The 21,251-nt window shown below is 43.3% G+C and overlaps 1 protein-coding gene across 1 annotated transcript; it reads left to right on the top strand.

Moving 5' to 3' along the window:
• The first annotated feature begins 11,382 nt into the window (after positions 1–11,382).
• rpl19 (ribosomal protein L19) lies at positions 11,383–21,186 on the top strand. Its single transcript, XM_070864681.1, has 6 exons — positions 11,383–11,441; positions 14,846–14,952; positions 16,017–16,139; positions 19,282–19,402; positions 20,502–20,612; positions 21,007–21,186. The coding sequence occupies exons 1-6, from the start codon at positions 11,437–11,439 to the stop codon at positions 21,128–21,130; spliced, it is 591 nt and encodes a 196-aa protein (XP_070720782.1). The 5' UTR covers positions 11,383–11,436; the 3' UTR covers positions 21,131–21,186.
• The last annotated feature ends 65 nt before the right edge of the window (positions 21,187–21,251 follow it).

Genomic DNA, 21,251 nt, shown 5'->3' with positions numbered 1-21,251 from the left:
ACTCCCTGGGATTGGATCCGACACTGGTTTTATACCCCGCCCAATATTACCCTCCATTGACTTCAGTGGAGATTAAAATCGGACGGGGTGTAAAAGCAGCATTTCATCTGATCCCATCAGCTTCCTGACAAGCAGATTAGATTAAAATCATTCTCCAACTGAAGTGGAAAGCGCAATAATTAAACAAATTGAGAAACAAGGACATTTAAACGTTTTAATTATAGAAAGCTTCAAGGAATTCATGAGAATCTTTCTCCTGGTCCAGTTCTATCAGTATTTCATCAGCTCCACTGCACACAGAAATCCCAAGCTGTGTGTCCTCATACATAAAAGAACATGGATTTTGTTCATGCGTTTCTTCCAGTAAAGAACAAGGAATGTAGTTTGGGATCTACACTAAGCCAGCATTGACACTGAAAGCCAACATGCTCAAGAGAGTGATAGTAAATTAAATAGGAATTGATCCAATTACATTTTAGTACCATATAGTCCTCATGTCTGGACAACGTCTGAATACTCTGGGTTCACTAGAGGTTAGAGATTTTAAAGAGACGCTATTGGTATAATATAACTTGTAAAATGAACACAAAATAAAAAGCACCTACTTGTATCCAAGATTGGGAAAAGTTTTCAAGGCTGCTATAATCTTTATAATGTCACTGTTCTGATATCTTTACATTAAAAAACCGTGTGCTATTGAGCATGTGCAGGACTGTGTCGGCCATCTACGTGTCTGAATGATGGGTGGAATGAGTGGCAGCTCAGTCTGTAGCTCTCCATCCTCTCGGTCAGAGAGGTGAGGGTTTATGAGCATCAGACACCTCAGTTTTGAGGAATGCATAAATAGAGCCGCTGATCTTTGGATAACTGAGGTTCAGCGAATGGTAATGCAGCATTCTGGAAGGATGATACCAAATGGGCTGTAGGCCTTCTTCATTCAAATCTATCTGTGGACAGAGGATCAAATGTAGACACAACTCTTTTGGAGTAAACAAATAAACATTAAATCGTGCCCCCCGATCTGGGGGACACTCCAAACAATTCCCAAGGCCCTCTTTTTTTTTGTTTTTTTTTGTATTTTTGTAGGGTTTTTTTTGTGTTTTTTTTTAGGGCATTAAAATTCCATATTTTACAAGTGCCCCCTATAAAAGGGGAGGGGGACACTAAAAACCCCGGCAATTAAAACAAATTAAACTTTAAAACATAAAATCAAATTAAAATTTGGTTGCCGGGGGTGATGATGCAAGGTGACCGGATTTTGCGGTCAGCTGCGGACTAACGGCTCTCGCCTTTCATTACACTTGGACTTTTGCTCTGCGACTTGTGGCAATTAGAGAGTCAGATCTCCACAGGGGATCTGGGATCTGTGTAAACAGGGAAAACAATGGTGTGCCTCCTCAACCAATCAGATTGAAGAATCTGAAACACGCAGGGGCGGAAATTGTCCCTTTCTCTCAGAGCCATGACCGGCCATGGGTCGGTAAGGAGTCACCGCCGAATCATGGCCTAGAATCACTGACGTTTTATAAATTGCCCTCAACTTATTTTCTAGCGGTGGTAGTCACAGCGCCATTCGTGTAGCCACCCCGTCGGGCACGCGCCAACCCCATTCCGACCGGCGGTGACCCTCCTTTTCGCCCCGCGTGAGACATTGCCCCACTGGAGCGGATCTGCCACCGCACGGTGTCCCCTGACAGCTCGGTGTCCCCTGGCGGGAAGCTGTGTGTGCCTGGCCGGCGTGTCCGCCCTTAAAGGGGCCGCCATTTTATTTTAATTGTTGGCCGACTCTAAAGTTGGCTAGACAATGGCGGCCACGGGTTCGGCTAGGCCGCCAAACAGGCAGCCCCAGCACCCCATCATGGGTACCGGCCCGGCCGAAATCCTCCCTGGTGGCCCAGTAGGTGTCACTAACGTGGCTGCAGAGTTCGCAGCGGCCTTCCCCTTTAACTGAAGCGGAGGGGTGTTGTGACGCGTCAGCGCAATGGTGATGAGTCAGACCAGCGGCCGACCCGCTGCTAGGGCACTTCCTCTGCAGCCGTCCGGAACACTGCACTGACACCAAAAAAAAATAAAGACCTCAATATTGTTCTAATCTCCGCCCCATGGATTGGGAAGTCGGTAAGTGCGCCATGTTTGGGGCGGAGGGGAATTTCGGCCCCGCAATATCTGAACCAGGAAGTGTCAGTTCGAATATTGAATTCAATGTCAAATCTTGTACAGAAAGCAAAATAAAGAGAGGAAAAGAAAGTTTGGAAAGAGAGGTAAAAGAGTCAGAAAGAACAAGTTAAAAAAATTTTAAATGCTACATTTTTCAAAATCTCCAACAATAATTAAAATCTGATGGAATGAGACTCTACACTTTTAAAGTAAATTTTCAGTGCCAGAGAGGTTGTTGGGCAGTAATTAAGATTTATCACGCCGTTAAAAAGTCACGTACACTTGAATGGACAAGTGTTAACTTTTTCTGGTGTATTTAGTGGGTATCTAATGGGTAAATATCACAACTTCACGCCCTTCATGAGTTTCAATGCCGAGTCTCTCAGTGAGAAACTGATGTAGCGAAGCCTTTGGAGGAGCAGGGCAACTCGGATAGCAACTTCCTGATTTCCACGTTTATCTGCGCATGTGCAAACTCCAGAATTTGCTGTCTGATTTACTCCATAATAACGGGGAGCGCCGATAGCCTCACAGTTATTCTTACCACCAAATCCAGGCCACTATCGATATAATAACAAATAAAGGTGCTGCACTGGGGATGCTTTGGCACTAGATGTCACTGGTATGTTTAAAAAGGATATAGAAGTGCTGGAGAAACTGAAAACAAGATTTGCAAGGATGCTATCAGAACTGAGAGGGTACAACTATCAGGAAAGACAGCAACAGGCGGGGTCACTTTTCTCTTTAAAAGAGAAGACTGAGAGGTGACCTGATAGAGGCCTTCAAAATGATGAAGGGTTTAATAGGGTAGAAGTAGAGAAAATGTTTCCACATGTGGGGGAGGCCAAAGCTAGGGGCTATGAATATAAGAAAGTCACTAATAAATCCAATAAGGAATTCAGGAGGGACTTCTTTACCCAGAGAGTGGTGAGAATTTGGAACTCACTACCACATGGAGTATTGAGGCGTATCGCACAGATGCATTTAAGAGGCAGCTAAATAAATACATGAGGGAGAAAGAAATAGAAAGATATGTTGATGGGGTGACATGAAATAGGGTGCAAGGAGGCTCATGTGGAGCATAAACACCGGCATAGACCAGTTGGGCCGAATAGCCTGTCTCTGTGCTGTAAAATTCTATGTAATTCTATGTTAGTGCACACCATAATGGCATTCCTTAGCCTAACCACCTAGTTTGTCCAGATTGCTTTTAATGTGATCAATTTCTATTAATTGTTTCATAAAAACATAAGAAATAGGAGCAGGATTAAGCCATTCGGCCCCTCGAGTCTGCTCTGCCATTCAATGAGATCATGGCTGATCTTCTACCTCAACTCCATTTTCCTGCACTATTCCCATTTCCCTTGATTTCTTTAATTACCAAAAATCTATCGATCTCTGTCTTGAATATACTCAAAGACTGAGCCTCCATAGCCCTCTGGGGTAGAGAATTCCAAAGATTTACCAGCCTCTGAGTGAAGACGTTTCTCCTCATCTCAGTCCTAAATGGCTAACCCCTTATTCTAAGACTGTGACCCCTGGTTCTAGTCTCCCCAGCCAGAGGAAACATCCTCCCTGCATCTACCCTGCCAAGAAGCCCTGTAAAGATCATCTCTCATTCTTCTAAACTCTAGAGAATATAGGCTTAGTCTGCTCAATCTCTCCTCATCGGACAACACCCCTCCCCCAATCCCATGAATTAGTCTGTGAACCTTTGTTGCACTCTAAGGCAAGTATATCCTTCCTTAGGTAAAGAGACCAACTGTACACAGTACTCCAGGTACGGTAAGACGTCTTTACTCTTATACTCAAATCCTCCTGTAATAAAGGCCAACATACAATTTTTTTTCTTAATTGCTTGCTGTACCTGCATGTTAACTTTCAGTGATTCATGTACAAGGACACCCAGGTCCCTCTGAACACCAACGTTTCCCAATCTCTCACCGTTTAAAAAATACTCTGCTTTTCTATTTTTCCCACCAAACCAGATATCTTCACATTTCTCCATATTATATTCCAATTTCTATGTTCTTGCCCACTCACTTAGCCTGTCTATATCCCCTTGAAGTCTCTTTGCATCCTCCTCACTACTTACATTCCCACCTAGCTTTGTTCTGCGGCCGCAACCGAGACTCCAGGATGGTATGTTGCCTCCCTGGTGCAAGGGTCAAGGATGTCTCGGAGTGGGTCCAGGACATTCTGAAAAGGGAGGAAGAACAGCCAGTTGTCGTGGTGCACATTGGTACCAACGACATAGGTAAAAAAAGGGATGAGGTCCTACGAAACGAATTTAAGGAGCTAGGAGCTAAATTACAAAGTAGGACCTCAAAAGTAGTAATCTCGGGATTGCTACCAGTGCCACGTGCTAGTCAGAGTAGGAATCGCAGGATAGCGCAGATGAATACGTGGCTTGAGCAGTGGTGCAGCAGGGAGGGATTCAAATTCCTGGGGCATTGGAACCGGTTCTGGGGGAGGTGGGACCAGTACAAACCGGACAGTCTGCACCTGGGCAGGACCGGAACCAATGTCCTAGGGGGGGTGTTTGCTAGTGTTGTTGGGGAGGAGTTAAACTAATATGGCAGGGGGATGGGAACCAATGCAGGGAGACAGAGGGAGACAAAAAGGAGGCAAAAGCAAAAGACAGAAAGGAGATGAGGAAAAGTGGAGGGCAAAGAAACCCAAGGCAAAGAACAAAAAGGGCCACTGTACAGCAAAATTCTAAAAGGACAAAGGGTGTTAAAAAAACAAGCCTGAAGGCTTTGTGTCTTAATGCAAGGAGTATCCGCAATAAGGTGGATGAATTAACTGTGCAAATAGATGTTAACAAATATGATGTGATTGGGATTACGGAGACGTGGCTCCAGGATGATCAGGGCTGGGAATTCAACATCCAGGGGTATTCAACATTCAGGAAGGATAGAATAAAAGGAAAAGGAGGTGGGGTAGCATTGCTGGTTAAAGAGGAGATTAATGCAATAGTTAGGAAAGACATTAGCTTGGATGATGTGGAATCTATATGGGTAGAGCTGCAGAACACCAAATGGCAAAAAAGTTAGTGGGAGTTGTGTACAGACCTCCAAACAGTAGTAGTGATGTTGGGGAGGGCATCAAACAGGAAATTAGGGATGCATAAAATAAAGGTGCAGCAGTTATAATGGGTGACTTTAATATGCACATAGATTGGGCTAGCCAAACTGGAAGGAATACGGTGGAGGAGGATTTCCTGGAGTGCATAAGGGATGGTTTTCAAGACCAATATGTCGAGGAACCAACTAGGGGGGAGGCCATCTTAGACTGGGTGTTGTGTAATGAGAGAGGATTAATTAGCAAGCTCATTGTGCGAGGCCCCTTGGGGAAGAGTGACCATAATATGGTGGAATTCTGCATTAGGATGGAGAATGAAACAGTTAATTCAGAGACCATGGTCCAGAACTTAAAGAAGGGTAACTTTGAAGGTATGAGGCGTGAATTGGCTAGGATAGATTGGCGAATGATACTTGAGGGGTTGACTGTGGATGGGCAATGGCAGACATTTAGAGACCGCATGGATGAACGACAACAATTGTACATTCCTGTCTGGCGTAAAAATAAAAAAGGGAAGGTGGCTCAACCGTGGCTATCAAGGGAAATCAGGGATAGTATTAAAGCCAAGGAAGTGGCATACAAATTGGCCAGAAATAGCAGTGAACCCGGGGACTGGGAGAAATTTAGAACTCAGCAGAGGAGGACAAAGGGTTTGATTAGGGCAGGGAAAATGGAGTACGAGAAGAAGCTTGCAGGGAACATTAAGGCGGATTGCAAAAGGTTCTATAGGTACGTAAAGAGAAAAAGGTTAGTAAAGACAAACGTAGGTCCCCTGCAATCAGAATCAGGGGAAGTTATAACGGGGAACAAAGAAATGGCAGACCAATTGAACACGTACTTTGGTTCGGTATTCACTAAGGAGGACACAAACAACCTTCCGGATATAAAAGGGGTCAGAGAGTCTAGTAAGAAGGAGGAACTGAGGGAAATCTTTATTAGTCGGGAAATTGTGTTGGGGAAATTGATGGGATTGAAGGCCGATAAATCCCCAGGGCCTGATGGACTGCATCCCAGAGTACTTAAGGAGGTGGCCTTGGAAATAGCGGATGCATTGACAGTCATTTTCCAACATTCCATTGACTCTGGATCAGTTCCTATGGAGTGGAGGGTAGCCAATGTAACCCCACTTTTTAAAAAAGGAGGGAGAGAGAAAACAGGGAATTATAGACCGGTCAGCCTGACCTCAGTAGTGGGTAAAATGATGGAATCAATTATTAAGGATGTCATAGCAGCGCATTTGGAAAATGGTGACATGATAGGTCCAAGTCAGCATGGATTTGTGAAAGGGAAATCATGCTTGACAAATCTTCTGGAATTTTTTGAGGATGTTTCCAGTAAAGTGGACAAAGGAGAACCAGTTGATGTGGTATATTTGGACTTTCAGAAGGCTTTCGACAAGGTCCCACACAAGAGATTAATGTGCAAAGTTAAAGCACATGGGATTGGGGATAGTGTGCTGAAGTGGATTGAGAACTGGTTGTCAGACAGGAAGCAAAGAGTGGGAGTAAATGCGGAGTTTTCAGAATGGCAGGCAGTGACTAGTGGGGTACCGCAAGGTTCTGTGCAAGGGGCCCCAGTGCAAGGGGTCCCAGCTGTTTACATTGTACATTAATGATTTAGACGAGAGGATTAAATGTAGTATCTCCAAATTTGCGGATGACACTAAGTTGGGTGGCAGTGTGAGCTGCGAGGAGGATGCTATGAGGCTGCAGAGTGACTTGGATAGGTTAGGTGAGTGGGCAAATGCATGGCAGATGAAGTAAAATGTGGATAAATGTGAGGTTATCCACTTTGGTGGTAAAAACAGAGAGACAGACTATTATCTGAATGGTGACAGATTAGGAAAAGGGGAGGTGCAACGAGACCTGGGTGTCATGGTACATCAGTCATTGAAGGTTGGCATGCAGGTACAGCAGGCGGTTAAGAAAGCAAATGGCATGTTGGCCTTCATAGCGAGGGGATTTGAGTACAGGGGCAGGGAGGTGTTGCTACAGTTGTACAGGGCCTTGGTGAGGCCACACCTGGAGTATTGTGTACAGTTTTGGTCTCCTAACTTGAGGAAGGACATTCTTGCTATTGAGGGAGTGCAGCGAAGATTCACCAGACTGATTCCCGGGATGGTGGGACTGACCTATCAAGAAAGACTGGATCAACTGGGCTTGTATTCACTGGAGTTCAGAAGAATGAGAGGGGACCTCATAGAAACGTTTAAAATTCTGACGGGTTTAGACAGGTTAGATGCAGGAAGAATGTTCCCAATGTTGGGGAAGTCCAGAACCAGGGGTCACAGTCTAAGGATAAGGGGTAAGCCATTTAGGACCGAGATGAGGAAAAACTTCTTCACCCAGAGAGTGGTGAACCTGTGGAATTCTCTACCACAGAAAGTAGTTGAGGCCAATTCACTAAATATATTCAAAAGGGAGCTAGATGAAGTCCTTACTACTCGGGGGATCAAAGGGTATGGCTAGAAAACAGGAATAGGGTACTGAAGTTGCATGTTCAGCCATGAACTCATTGAATGGCGGTGCAGGCTAGAAGGGCTGAATGGCCTACTCCTGCACCTATTTTCTATGTTTCTATGTTTCTATGTATCATCAACAAACTTGGATATATTACATTTGGTCCCCCCCATCCACATCATTGATATAGATTGTGAATAGCTGGGGCCCAAGCACCGATCCTTGCGGCATCCGACTAGTTACAGCCTGCCAACCCACAAATGATTCCTTGGTTCCTACTCTCTGTTTACTGTCCATTAACCAATCCTCAATCCATGCTAGTATATTACCCCAATCCCAAGAGCTCTAATTTTGTTTAATAACCTCTTGTGTGGAACCTTATCGAATGCCTTCTGAAAATCCAAATACATCACATCCAGTGGTCCCCCCTTATCTATTCTACAACCTCAAAAAACTTTAACAGATTTGTCAAACATGATTTCCCTTTCATAAATCTGTGTTGACTCTGCCCAATCCTATTATTATTTTCTAAGTACCCTGTTACCACATCCTTAATAATAGATTCTAGTATTTTCCTTACTACTGATGTCAGGCTAACTGGTCTGTAGTTCTCCATTTTCTCTCTCCCTTTCTTAAATAGTGGGGTTACATTTGCTACCTTTCAATCTGCGGAAACAGTTCTAGAATTTTGGAAGATGACAACCAATGCATCATCCACTATCTCTATCGGCACCTCTTTCAATACCCTAGGATGTAGGCCATCAGGTCCAGGGGATTTATCGGCTTTCAGTCCCATTACCATTTTTTAACTAATACAAATTTTTTTCAGTTCCTCATTCTCGCTAGACCCTTAGTACTACACGATTTCTGGGAGGTTTTTTGTGTCTTCTTCTGTGAAGACAGACACAAAGTATTTGTTTAATTTCTCTCCCAATTTCTTATTCCGCATTATAATTTCTTCTGTCTCAGCCTGCAGGGGACCCACATTTACTTTCATTAATCTTTTCCTTTTTATTTACCTATAGAAGCTTTTGCAGTCTGTTTTTATGTCTCTCGCTCTCTCATATTCTACTTTCCCTTTCTTTATCAATTTCTTGATCCTCCTTTGCTGAATTCTAAAATCCTCCCAATCCTCAGGCTTACTGCTCATTTTTGGCAACATTATAAGCCTCTTCCTTTGATCTAATACTATCTTTAACTTCTCTTGTTAGCCACGGTCGGATCACTTTTCCAGTGGGGTTTTTGTGTCTCAATTTCTATTTCTCCTTTCCTCTTCTGTCAGCAGGGATTCTTGCTGGGGTCTATTTCTATGGATTTTCAGTATCTCACACAAGTGGGTTATTGATCCTGTGTGGAGAGTGAGCAGTGGCAAGATTCTTAATGGTGAAAGTCACCACAGCTGAGTATATTCTGATCCAGTCCTCGCCTAATGATAACACCTTACAGTGGGGCATGTCACTGTTTAGTGTTCAAAGTGAGAACCTTTGCTGATTATTACTCATACTCAGGCTCTTTGTTGCACCTCTGCATTGCTGCACTGAGATCAGACCCCGGAACAACCCTTTCTGCTCTGTATGGCTCTGTGCCAGGTGAACTGATGCATTTACCCACCCAGTCATCAAGCGGTCCTGAATCTTGAGCTTGGCTTTTTTTTAATTTGTTGTCTTAAAAGTTGGTATGTTTGCAAATGGAAATGGTATGAGCAGTTTAAAACATGTAACTGCATTTTCAAAATGAGCTCTGTTGTAAACTATCCCCAGTGTGACCTCTGCATCTTTTGATTAGAGGTGAAGAAGACATTTATTTTTTCAGCTATTTCCCTCAGTCTATGTTAATCAGCTATGTTAACATGTAGCCAGTCAATTAGTTTATTAATAGACTCCACCAATTTTCTTCTCTGTACCTCTAGGGTTGGCTAACACTCCAATTGCTCACACTACTTATTCTTGTACTTTCTAATGTATGTGGTAAGATTTATATAATTGAAACAAATATTTACATTGTAATTAAAAAAAATGTCCTCCCTCTTGAGCCTGTTCCACCATTTAATTAGATCATGGCTGATCTTTATCTTAACTCCATCTACCCACCTTGATTCCATAACCTTTATTACCCTTGTCTAACAAAAATCTATCAATCTCAGTTTTGAAATTTTGACCCCCAGCCTCAACAGCTTTTTGGGTGGAGATTTCTACTACCCTTTGTGAAGAAGTGCTTCCTGACATCACCCCTAAATGGCCTAGCTCTAAATTTAAAGTTATGCCTCCTTGTTCTGGGGGAAATAGTCTATGCAACCGGTCTGCAACCATTGGGCACCATGGGGTCTGGAGTACATAGTGAACTTGGGTTGTAAAATTTTTATTTAATTTCCACTACCTGTGTTGACAAAAGTTCATCAATCTGAAATGTTAACTCTGCCTCACTCTCTCCACAGATGCTACCTGACCTGCTGAGTGTTTCCAGCATTATCTGTTTATATTTCAGATTTCCATCATCTGCAGTATATAACTTAACTCAGCTGCCCGTGTCCTAACTCGCACAAAGTCCATTTCACCCATCACCCCTGTGCTCGCTGACCTACATTGGCTCCCGGTTAAGCAGCTCAATTTTTATTCTTGTTTTCAAATTCCTCCATGACCTTGCCCTTCCATATCTCAGTAACCTCCTCCAACCCCACAACCCTCCTTTAAGGCGCTCCTCAATACCTATTCTGTCCTAATATCTCCTTATGTGGCTCGGTGTCAAATTTTGTTTTATAATGCTCCTGAGACATGCCTTGAAGACTCACATTGTGCACTATGAATTCCACGTAGAGAGAGGTGCTGTGGAAGGAGAGTAGGAGTATATTTGAATTTGTGTGTATGCATTGGCACGTGTGGCGGAGCCTGGTCTCCAGTCGATTTGGATCCCCTTGCCACAGAACCAAGACCTTGCTCTGTCAAGCCCGTGTGGTGGCTGGTGTTAAAAGAATACACACACAGGCATCTTCCACCATTTAAAATGAGTTCATCAGTCACCTAAGTACTCATTTTTAGTGTGGAAGCAAATCATCCTCGATCCTGAGGGACTGCCCATGATGATGATGACATGCCTTGGAATATTTTACTATGTTAAAGGCACGATATAAATACAAGTTGTTAATATTATTAAACTTGTTAAGTTTCCTTTGCTTTTTTTTATGATTTGGGCGCTTTTGTTTGATGACACCTCTTGTCCTCTCCAAATATCTTCCCCCATATATATTTTTATATATAGATGCATTTTGCCATTTCTGTATTGTAGCTAGGGCAAAATACTGCGGATGCTGGAAATCTAAAATATGAACTGAAAATGCTGGAACACTCAACACATCAGCCATCCTCATTCACCTTTGATGAGAATTGCAACAACATGAAGCTCATTTGGTTCCTGCTTGGACCAGCGCGGCGTGACGGCATCACGTCAAACGTGGATAGAATGTAGCATTTCGCTCTATGGGGGTGCAGAAAGTTAGTTTTGGGAATTTAAGCCGCTATTCGAGAAGTGGAATAAAAGTAAACATATAAAAAGGTAGCTAGATTCTAATTTCTTGTTATTGTGAAATTTCCGTGCAGGTAAGGGCTGCTGGCGGGCTGTGATCGAGGTGATCGCGGTGTCTGTCCACCCATCTCCGTAGCGCTTGGTTTCTCCCGGGGGATGTATGAGCGGTGGGCTCTGCGCATGCTCGGTCTTTTTCGGCCAGCGACACGGAGCCGCCATGAGGTGAGCGGGCGAAGCGGGGAGCGGAGAGCCCAGAGGGCGGGCAGCCCGGGGAGAGAGGGACGCTCGGGGAAAACAAGTTTTCGGCGGCCGCGCACCTTGCCTCGTGGGACGGGGAGTGCGAAGCCGAGGCCTCGGGAATGCGATCCGAGCTCGCGGCCTAGTGATCCAGGCAACCCGGGCCTAACATGCGGCCGACGCTGCTCCCCTCCCCCTTCGGCTCTAAACCCGAGCTGGGTTCGGCTATAAACTGGACTCCGCGGCCTCCCTCTTCCCGGGCCTGGAAGGAGACACTCTGGGGCTGGGCTCAGCAACCGTTCGCTCCGCTCCTGTTCCAGTTGGAGGGAAGGGGTGGGACACACTGGGTTTTATATTCCGCCCATCGTGCCCGTGCTGATTCATTGAGTTATCCAATTGCTCCCTTTTCCCCATAGCCCTGCAGATTTTTCAATATCCCAATCCTTTTTGAAAGTTGCTATTGAATCTGCTTCCATCACCCTTTCAGGCAGTGCATTCAGATCATTATTTATTTTTTTAAACGTAGAAAGTTATCATCTCCCCGTGATTGTCAATTATGTCTGTGAGGAATACCTTAAATTTGTGTCCCCTGGTTACCAAGCCTTCTGCCAGTTTCTCTTAACTCTTTGTGATTTTGAATACTTCTGTTAAATCTCCCCATCACCTTTGCTGCTCTTGGAAGAATAATCCCAGCTTCTCCACTCTCTCCATATAACTGAAATCCTGCAATCCTGGTATCATTCTACTTCATCTCCTCTGTTGCGTCTCCAAAACATTGGCACCTTCCTAAAGTGTGGTGCCCAGAATTGGCCACAGTATTCCAGCTGAGGGCTAATGAGTGATCTATAATGGTCGAGTATAACTTCCTTGCTCTAGGGCTCTATGCATAAAACAAAGGAACTCGTATTTCAGGTTACAGGTACAACGTCCTGAATTGAAACGCTGAAAACCAGACATTTTGGCGAGCGGTGAGGTCCAAAATCCTGCATGGATTCAATCCCTAGGATTCTGGATTTCAGACTACAGGTTGACATTCCCTTATCCAGAACAGGCCAGGTCCCAAGGGTTCTGGATAAGGGAAGTACAACCTGTGTTGATTTTCTTGTCTCAAATCCAGAAAAACCCCAAATCAGGCACGGACTCCGTCCCGAGGATTCTGGATTTCAGACGGTGTACCTGTATAAGAACATAACAGATGAGAGTCGGCCATACTACCCCTCTAGCCTGCTCTGGTTTTCAATGGCTGATCTCCCTCAACTCCACTTTACTGCTTGATGCCCAGATCCCATGGCACTATTTTAAAGAAAACCAGGGGAGTTCTCCCTGATGTCCTGGCCAATATTTATCCCTCAACCAACATCACTGGTCATTAGAACATAAGAAATAGGAGCAGGAGTGGACCAAACGGCTGCTCAAGACTGCTCTGCCATTCAGTAAGATCATGGTTGAACTTTTACCTCAACCCTACTTTCCCACCCAATCCCCATATCCCTTCGTGCCCAAACATCTACTGATCTCCGTCTTGAATATATATCAACTGAGCATCCACAGCTTTGGGGCATTCAAGACCCCCTGAGTGAAGAAATTCTATCTCATCTCAGTCCTAAATGGCTGACCCCTCATCTCAGTCCTAAATGGCTGACCCCTTGTCCTGAGACGACCCCTAGTTCTAGACTCTTCAGCCAGGAAAAACAGCGCCTCAGCATCTACCCTGTCAAGCCCTTGAAGAATTTTGTTTCAATGAGATCACCCCTCATTCCTTGAGTCTAGGCCCATTCTATTCCATTCTCAATGGACATCCCAGGAATCAATCTAGTGAACCTGCATTGCACCCTCTCTAAGATGAGTATATCCTTCCTTGGGTACAGAAACCAGAACTGTGCACAGTGCTCCAGGAGTGGTCTCACCAAAGCCCCTTACAATTGCAGCAGGACTTCCTTACTCTTGCATTCCAACTCCCTTGCAATAAAGGCCTTATAAACTTATCCTATCACTTTTAAAATGGAGTTGGTGTCACACGTGACAAATGGTTCATTCCTCTCTGGAAACTAGGCAGATTGCATTTGTAAAGCTTAAAGATGTTCATATTGACAAGAAGTTGCAGTAACATTAGAGGTTTTCTGTTCGGTTATTTCATTTGTTTTGTCGTTTTCCTGCAAAGTGTGTCTTTACAAACTGAATAGTATCTCCAGTTTAATTTTGTTTTAGGTTTTGGTAGCTGGCAGTTAAGTGTCCTAGTTTCTACAGGGTGACCTCTGGCGGAATGACGCTTCAAATGGTATTTTTTGATAACACGTCAAGTAACAGCTTACTGATTTGACGAGGGAGTCTTTATACAAACCCAGTTTAAATCTGTCCAGTGTGGCAGTGGTTGGGACTGGTGCAACATTGTTGCATTTCTTTATGGGTAGCAGCCAAGAAATTAAAAGTATATTTGTACTGCAGTGATTACCGTCAGTGCTAGTTCGATGCAGTGCAAAGCTCTCAACCATGCACACCCTATCCCTACACCACAGTATAGAATTTTTATTATTTGTACTCCAGCTTGTTCATGCAGTAATGAATTATGGGGAATTCTACAGTGAGCAAGTGTCGACTGGAAAATAACACTTTAAACCTGCCCAAGTTCATTCCACTTGCAATGCTTCCAGCTGTTTGAGCCTTTCGTCTCATTACTGGGGGGGTGAATTCAACCCTGGGTACTAGTTACTGTACTGCATCCCATCTCTGATTCCTACTGCTATAGATTAAAATTTCCATCTTTTGAAACTGACTTACAATGTACATTATTGGTTTTGTTGTTTACTTTAATGGAAAATTGGATGGAATGTGATTCTCAAATCACTAATAAAAATACATAAATGAGGTTTGATTATTCAGTTGCTGTAAACCAATGGCACTGATCAAGTAATAGTTTTTTCTTCCAGAGCTTTGCTCTGTGTACTTGTCGCTGCTGTTCCCTTGCCCTCCAAATTCCTGCACATTTCCTGATTGGATGGATCCCAGTTTCCCTATTTTTGTATATTAAGAACTCTTGGATCTTGATATCTTCACTATCTGATTTCTCAGTTTCAAAGTACACGTAATGTATGAACACTTTGCTTCTCTGGTAAAACTGTTAATTTATTGTATCTAATGTGTAACTAGAGGGGAATTGGGAGAGAAAGGCCAGCGGCATATTCTGCATTGGTACAATTCAGCTAGCCTTTGGGCAGGTCAGTGGTCTGTGCTTTGATGGTTGTTGATTGATTGAATTGTTGTTTTATGCCAGTAGCTCAGCCTACAACTGTCAGAATTCAGTTATGTACCCGGGCAACGAGAAACAATGTGTCTATCAATGTCAAGTATTTAGAAAGCTAATCAATCAGTGTTGTGCTTTTTGAATACAGTATGCTCAGGCTTCAGAAGAGACTTGCCTCCAGCGTTTTGCGCTGTGGCAAAAAGAAGGTTTGGTTGGATCCCAATGAAACCAATGAGATTGCCAATGCCAATTCTCGTAAGTAAGAGTTTTATTCTAACCAAGATGATAAGTCTGCAGCTGTTTTCCTCAATAAGAACACAAGAAATAGGAGCAGGAGTAGGCTATTTGGCCCCTTGAGCCTGCTCTGTCATTCAATAAGATCATGGCTGATCTGATCTTTGCCTCAGCTCCACTTCCCTGCCCGTTCCCCATAATCCTTGACTCATCATTCAAAAATCTATCCACCTTAAATAAATTCAATGAATGTCTTTGCTTCTGCCAGTAATCTTTGTGGTTCATCCCATTAGGTGTGTCAGATCGGGTAGGCCTGGATGGCTTTTTTTTAAAGCTATTCTGTGCAGCCTGCGTGTAGTACTGAGTGAATCTCGGTGCAGTACTGAGTGAATGCTGTACTGTCTGAGGCATGATCGTTCAGACAAGTCTAGACCTTGTCTGCTCCCTCTAGTGGATGCAATAGATTCCATTGCACGATTCAAAAGCAGGGGAGTTCTCTTGGTGTCTTGGCTAACATTTATCTCTCGACCTGTATCACTAAAACAAATTGTCTGGTCGCTTATCTTATTGTTCTTCGTGGGGCCTTTCTGTGTGCAAATCGGCTGCTCGATTTACCTACATTACAGCAATGACTGCACTTCAAAAACTGCTTTGTTCATTGCGAAGTGTTTCAGGCCATCCTAAGGATGTGAAAGAAGTTAGCTAAATACAAGTTTTTTTTGTTTTACCACTCATCTATATTAAGGATCGTCTATGTTTTCTAACCCTTCGTGTTCTAAGATTTTTGCCATGTTAACATCTATAGCAAGGGGGCTGTATTTAATTTGGAGCCTTGAATGTGTACACTAAGTTTATTGCAATTGGGTATAATGAGACTCTTTGCCATTGAGAGTTGAAACTGCAGCTTTAGCTTGGAAATCCTACAACTTAGAGCATCCAGATTTAGATATTGAGTATGATCTAGGCAAGCGATTTCACTTGTGTTCTGGTGTCGACCTTGATGTATAAAACGTTGTTTACTTACCGGGTACATTGAGGGAGCATGAGGAGTTATTGTGTCCAACAAACTTTCTTCCCCTCTGCAGGCCAGCAGATCAGAAAATTGGTCAAAGATGGTCTGATTATCCGCAAGCCCGTGACCGTGCACTCGCGTGCTCGATGCAGGAAGAACACCCTTGCACGCAGGAAGGGCCGGCACATGGGCATCGGTAAATAATGCTTTTCCCGTTACTGTAGGGAATACAAATGTCATGAGAATCTCATCTTGTGTGGCTCCTGTTTTGTGTAAGTCTTATTCTGGTGGTGTGTGGAGAATGGATTGTAATAACTATAAACAGTCTAGTGCAGTGAAATTTAAAAATACTTAATTTTTCAGTTGCCAAATAAAAGATTACCAGTGACTACTTTTAGCAATGAACTTAACCCTTCTCCCTGTTCTCTGGGTGACCTACCACTACCACCAAAGAGAGTTTAGAAATGCAGTAGATAGTACCCGTCAAGTACCTGCAAGATAAACTGCCTTAGTCTCTGGGTGCCTTCAATCCCCTTTTTTCTGGGAGTTTTATTGAGGCGCTCTTGTCCAGAAGACGTTGTAGTCTGGGGAGGGCACTCAGTGGGTTACGGCAGAGTCTTCACTCCTGCCAAGTCGAAGTGAGTCCAGCAAAGATGCTTTTAGTTGGTGAAATTTAGCACAGGGGTGCTCAATAACACAATTTTATAGATCTGCTACACGATCTATCCTTTGTGACATGAGATGCAAGGTTAGTGGTTAGAAATTCACAAGTTTGTCTGACTATGTTCTTGTGAAGTGCCAAATAAGAAATAGGAACAGGAATAGGCCATACGGCCCCTCGAGCCTGCCATTTAATACAATCATGGCTGATCCGATCATGGACTCTGGTCCACTTCCCTGCCCGCTCCCCATAACCCCTTATTCTCTTATTGTTTAAGAAACTGTCTATCTCTGTCTTAAATTTATTCAATGTCCCAGCTTCCACAGTTCTCTGAGGCAGTGAATTCCACAGATTTACAACCCTCAGAAGAAATTCCTCCTCATTTCAGTTTTAAACGGGCGGCCCCTTATTCTAAGATTATGTCCCCTAGTTCTAGTCTCCCCTATCATTGGAAACATCCTCTCTACATCCACCTTGTCAAGCTCCCTCATAATCTTATACATTTCGATAAGATCATCCCTCATTCTTCTGAATTCCAATGAGTAGAGGCCCAACCACCTCAACCTTTCCTCATAAGTCAACCCCCTCGTCTCCGGAATCAACCTAGTGAGCCTTCTCTGAACTGCCTCCAAAGCAAGTATATCCTTTCGTAAATATAGAAACCAAAACTGCACGCAGTATTCCAAGTGTGGCCTCGCCAATACCCTGTATAACTGTAGCAAGACTTTCCTGCTTTTATACTCCATCCCCTTTGCTGTACCTGCGTACTAACCTTTTGTGTTTCATGCACAAGTACCCCCAGGTCCTGCTGCACTGCAGCACTTTGCAATCTTCATTTAAATAATAACTTGCTCTTTGATTTTTTTTTTCTGCCACAGTGCATGACCTCACATTTTCCAACATTATACTCCCATCTGCCAAATTTCTGCCTGCTCATAGCCTATCTGTTCTTTTGCAGATTTTTTTTGTCCTCACACATTGCTTTTCCTCCCATCTTTCTATCATCAGCAAACTTTGTCTGTTACACTTGGTTCCTTCTTCCAAGTCATTAATATAGATTGTGTATAGTTAGTTGGGATCCCAGCACTGATCCCTGCGGCACCCCACTAGTTACTGATTGCCAACCCGAGATTGAACCATTCTCTGTTTTCTGTTAGTTAGCCAATCCTCTGTCCATGCTAATATATTAGCCCCAACCCCGTGAACTTTTATCTTGTGCAGTAACCTTTTAAGTGGCACCTTGTCAAATGCCTTCTGGAAGTCCAAATACACCCCATCCACTGGTTCCCCTTTATCCACCCTGACCATTACATCCTCAAAGAATTCCAGCAGATTGGTTAAAAATGACTTCCCCTTCATAAATCCACGCTGACTCTGCCTGACCAAATTATGCTTTTCCAAATGTCCTGCTACTGCTTCTTTAATAATGGACTCCTACATTTTCCCAATCACAAATGTTAGGTTAACTGGTCTATAGTTTCCTGCTTTTTGTCTGCTTCCTTTTTTAACTAGGGATGTTACATTTGCAGTTTTCCAATCTGCTGGGACCTCTCCAGAATCCAGGGAATTTTGGTAAATTACAACCAATACATGCACTTTCCTTGCCGCTTCTTCTCAAGACCCTAGGATGCAAGCCATCAGGTCCAGGGAATTTATCTGCCTTTAGTCCCATTATCTTACTGAGTACCACCTCCTTAGTTGTGTTAAGTTCCTTTCACCACCCCCCCCCCCCCCCCCCCCCCCAAGATCCCTTTGACTATCCACTGTTGGGATATTGTTAGTGTCCTCTGCCGTAAAGACTGATACAAAATATTTGTTCAGAATTTCTACCATCTCCTTGTTCCCCATTACTAATTCCCTGGTCTCGTCCTCTCTAAGGGACCAACATTTACTTTAGCCACTTTTTTTTTTTCTTTTTTATATACCTATAGAAACTCTTGCTATCTGTTTTTATATTTTGTGCTAGTTTACTTTCATAGTCTATCTTCCCTTTCTTCTTAATCATTTTTTTAGTCATTCTTTGCTGGCTTTTAAAAGCTTCCCAGTCTTCTGTCCTCCCACTAGTTTTGGCCACATTGTATGCCCTTGTTATTAATTGGATACCGTCCTTTATTTCTTTACTTAGCCACAGATGGCTATCTTTTCTCTTACACCCTTTCCTCCTCACTGGAATATATTTTTCTTGAGAGTTGTGAAAAATATCTCCTTAAATACACACCACTGTTCATCAATCGTCCTACACTTTAATCTATTTTCCCAGTCCACTTTAGCCAACTCTGCCCTCATATCTTCATAGTCTCCTTTATTTGAGCTTAGTACGCTGGTTAGAGATGCAAATTGTATTCCAACCGTACCTCTTCCATACCCTGAACTATCTTGTATGTCTCTAAGAACACCATGGGTGCCTTTTACAGACTGAGAAGCCCAGGTATCTCTTGCGTTTCCTCATAACTTATATACTAGGTATTGGCCTTTTAGCTCTTTGCCCTCCAGTGTTTGCATCTTGTTTCTCACTGGACGCAGTACTCGAGGTGCGGTCTGACGGGCACGGGACATTTGATCGCCACTTCTTACCAGTTCAATTTGGTATTAATTGTGTAGGTTGGCTTTGGTTGCATTGTGTTTCTGCGATTGAAGTTTAGTCTGTTAAATGTGCTCTTCGTGTGTCTCTGATTAGGTAAGAGAAAGGGTACAGCCAATGCCCGTATGCCTGAGAAACTGTCCTGGATGAGGAGAATGAGAATTCTGAGGCGTCTGCTTCGCAGATACAGGGAGTCTAAGAAGATCGATCGCCACATGTAAGGTTCCTTGATGATTATCCCTGGCAGAGCGATTCCTTTCCCAAAGGTGGTGGTTGGGTTTGGTCTGCCTGCCGACTTCTACCTTGCTCAAGTAGTTACTCATAAGAATCTTATGTCTCCTGTCTTGACCTGATACCCACGTTTGTTTCTATCAGTTGTTGGGCAGTCTGTCTTTAATTCCTCCCTAATCTGGGGTGCTGGGACAATTAATAATGTGCCCCCACTGTGTCCCTGACTGACATCAGCTAACTGAGTCCACTGGAATCGTTCTCACCAGGACGTTCTAAGCAAAATTACCCAACAACCATTTACCTGCAATCTTGTGCGATAGAATTGTCCTGGTTTTGAATACAAAGTCACTTCCATTCGCAACAGAGATCTCTGCTCTGTATAGCCTTTTGAGATTGCTTAACATGAGTTTATTAGTGATGTGCTGAATTATGGTTTGTCTTTCCACAAATTTACCAGGCTAGCCTGCTTGGTTTTTGCATTTCAAATTAGTTATCTACTGGTACAGCCCGGGCAGCTTCCGTTTCGACGTATGGTGTGCCCATGTAAATCTCTGCTTCTACGCCTCAAATGGTCGTGTATTTGGCAGCTCTGATAGGCAGCCAAGTGGAGATGTCAGTTAATGCATTTGCGTAGCCCAGTCTCTGGATTTGCTGGTAGTCTGTGGCTTATATTTGTAGATTTATTTACTTCAGAACACTTCCATGCTCAAAACTTATTCTGGTAAGTGACATTGAAATGGCTCGAATTCCCCTTTGATTTGAATAATTAGAAATCCAGGGTAAGGCCTATGATGGGTAATGTGGCAGTGATGGGTCAAATTTCTAAATTTAGGTTTCAGAAATGCAAATTCTTAGTCCTTGTGTTAAATATTTCAGACCTGCTTCCAGAAATCCTGCATGACTAGTTCTTACCAAGATTGGAAATTTGTACTTAATTTCTTAGGATGCATTCATCTTGTAGATAATGAGCATTCCTCACTTATGAAATAAACTGAGTTGCTCCATCCTTCAACAACAGAGTTCAATTATGATGCTACTAACATGCAATTGTGTGAACTATATTTTTCCCTGTTGCACCTCTGTAGGTACCACAGCCTGTATCTGAAGGTGAAGGGTAATGTGTTCAAGAATAAACGTATCTTGATGGAGCACATTCACAAGCTGAAGGCAGATAAGGCTCGCAAGAAGCTTCTGGCGTAAGTACTTTGCAAACATCTGCAAGAGGCATTTTGGAATTGCAGTCCAGAGTTCAATTTGGGGCCTTAATTGTGTTCGGCTCTTGAGACTGATGCAACTAACTCTACCTATTTTCTAACTGGAGTGTTTTGAGCGTGTGCACTTTATTGAGTGTATTTTTTTAAGTATTTTGTGATTGTGAATCTCAACCTTCCAGAGAGGTTGAATTAAGAATTGATTCTCTTCACACTTGCATTGCTGTGGGTGTTGATCTGTGATCATATGCTATTCTAGCCAAAACCTAAACTAGTTAGATGCTTTGCTCTTTAGAAACATTGAATGTTTAATATGGTATCAATTTTTAAGAGGAACTCAAACTAGTGCGAGTGCTGACCAGAGTTCATTGTGTTGCAGTGACCAAGCTGAAGCTCGCAGGACCAGGACCAAGGAAGCTCGTAAGCGCCGTGAAGAGCGTCTGCAGGCCAAGAAGGAAGAGATCATTAAGACTCTGTCCAAGGAAGAAGAGTCGAAAAAATAAACTGATCTCCTTGTACAGACTTGCAAACTAATAAAAAAAAAAAATTGGTTATTGTACCAGCTTGGCTGTTGAAGTATTTGTGCTAATAGTTAATATCAGTTTCAAGTGCAATTATACAATG

The sequence above is a fragment of the Pristiophorus japonicus genome, chromosome 21 (genome assembly GCF_044704955.1).
Source record: "Pristiophorus japonicus isolate sPriJap1 chromosome 21, sPriJap1.hap1, whole genome shotgun sequence".
Taxonomy (NCBI): Eukaryota; Metazoa; Chordata; class Chondrichthyes; family Pristiophoridae; genus Pristiophorus; species Pristiophorus japonicus.
This window is presented reverse-complemented; position numbering and strand designations above follow the sequence as displayed.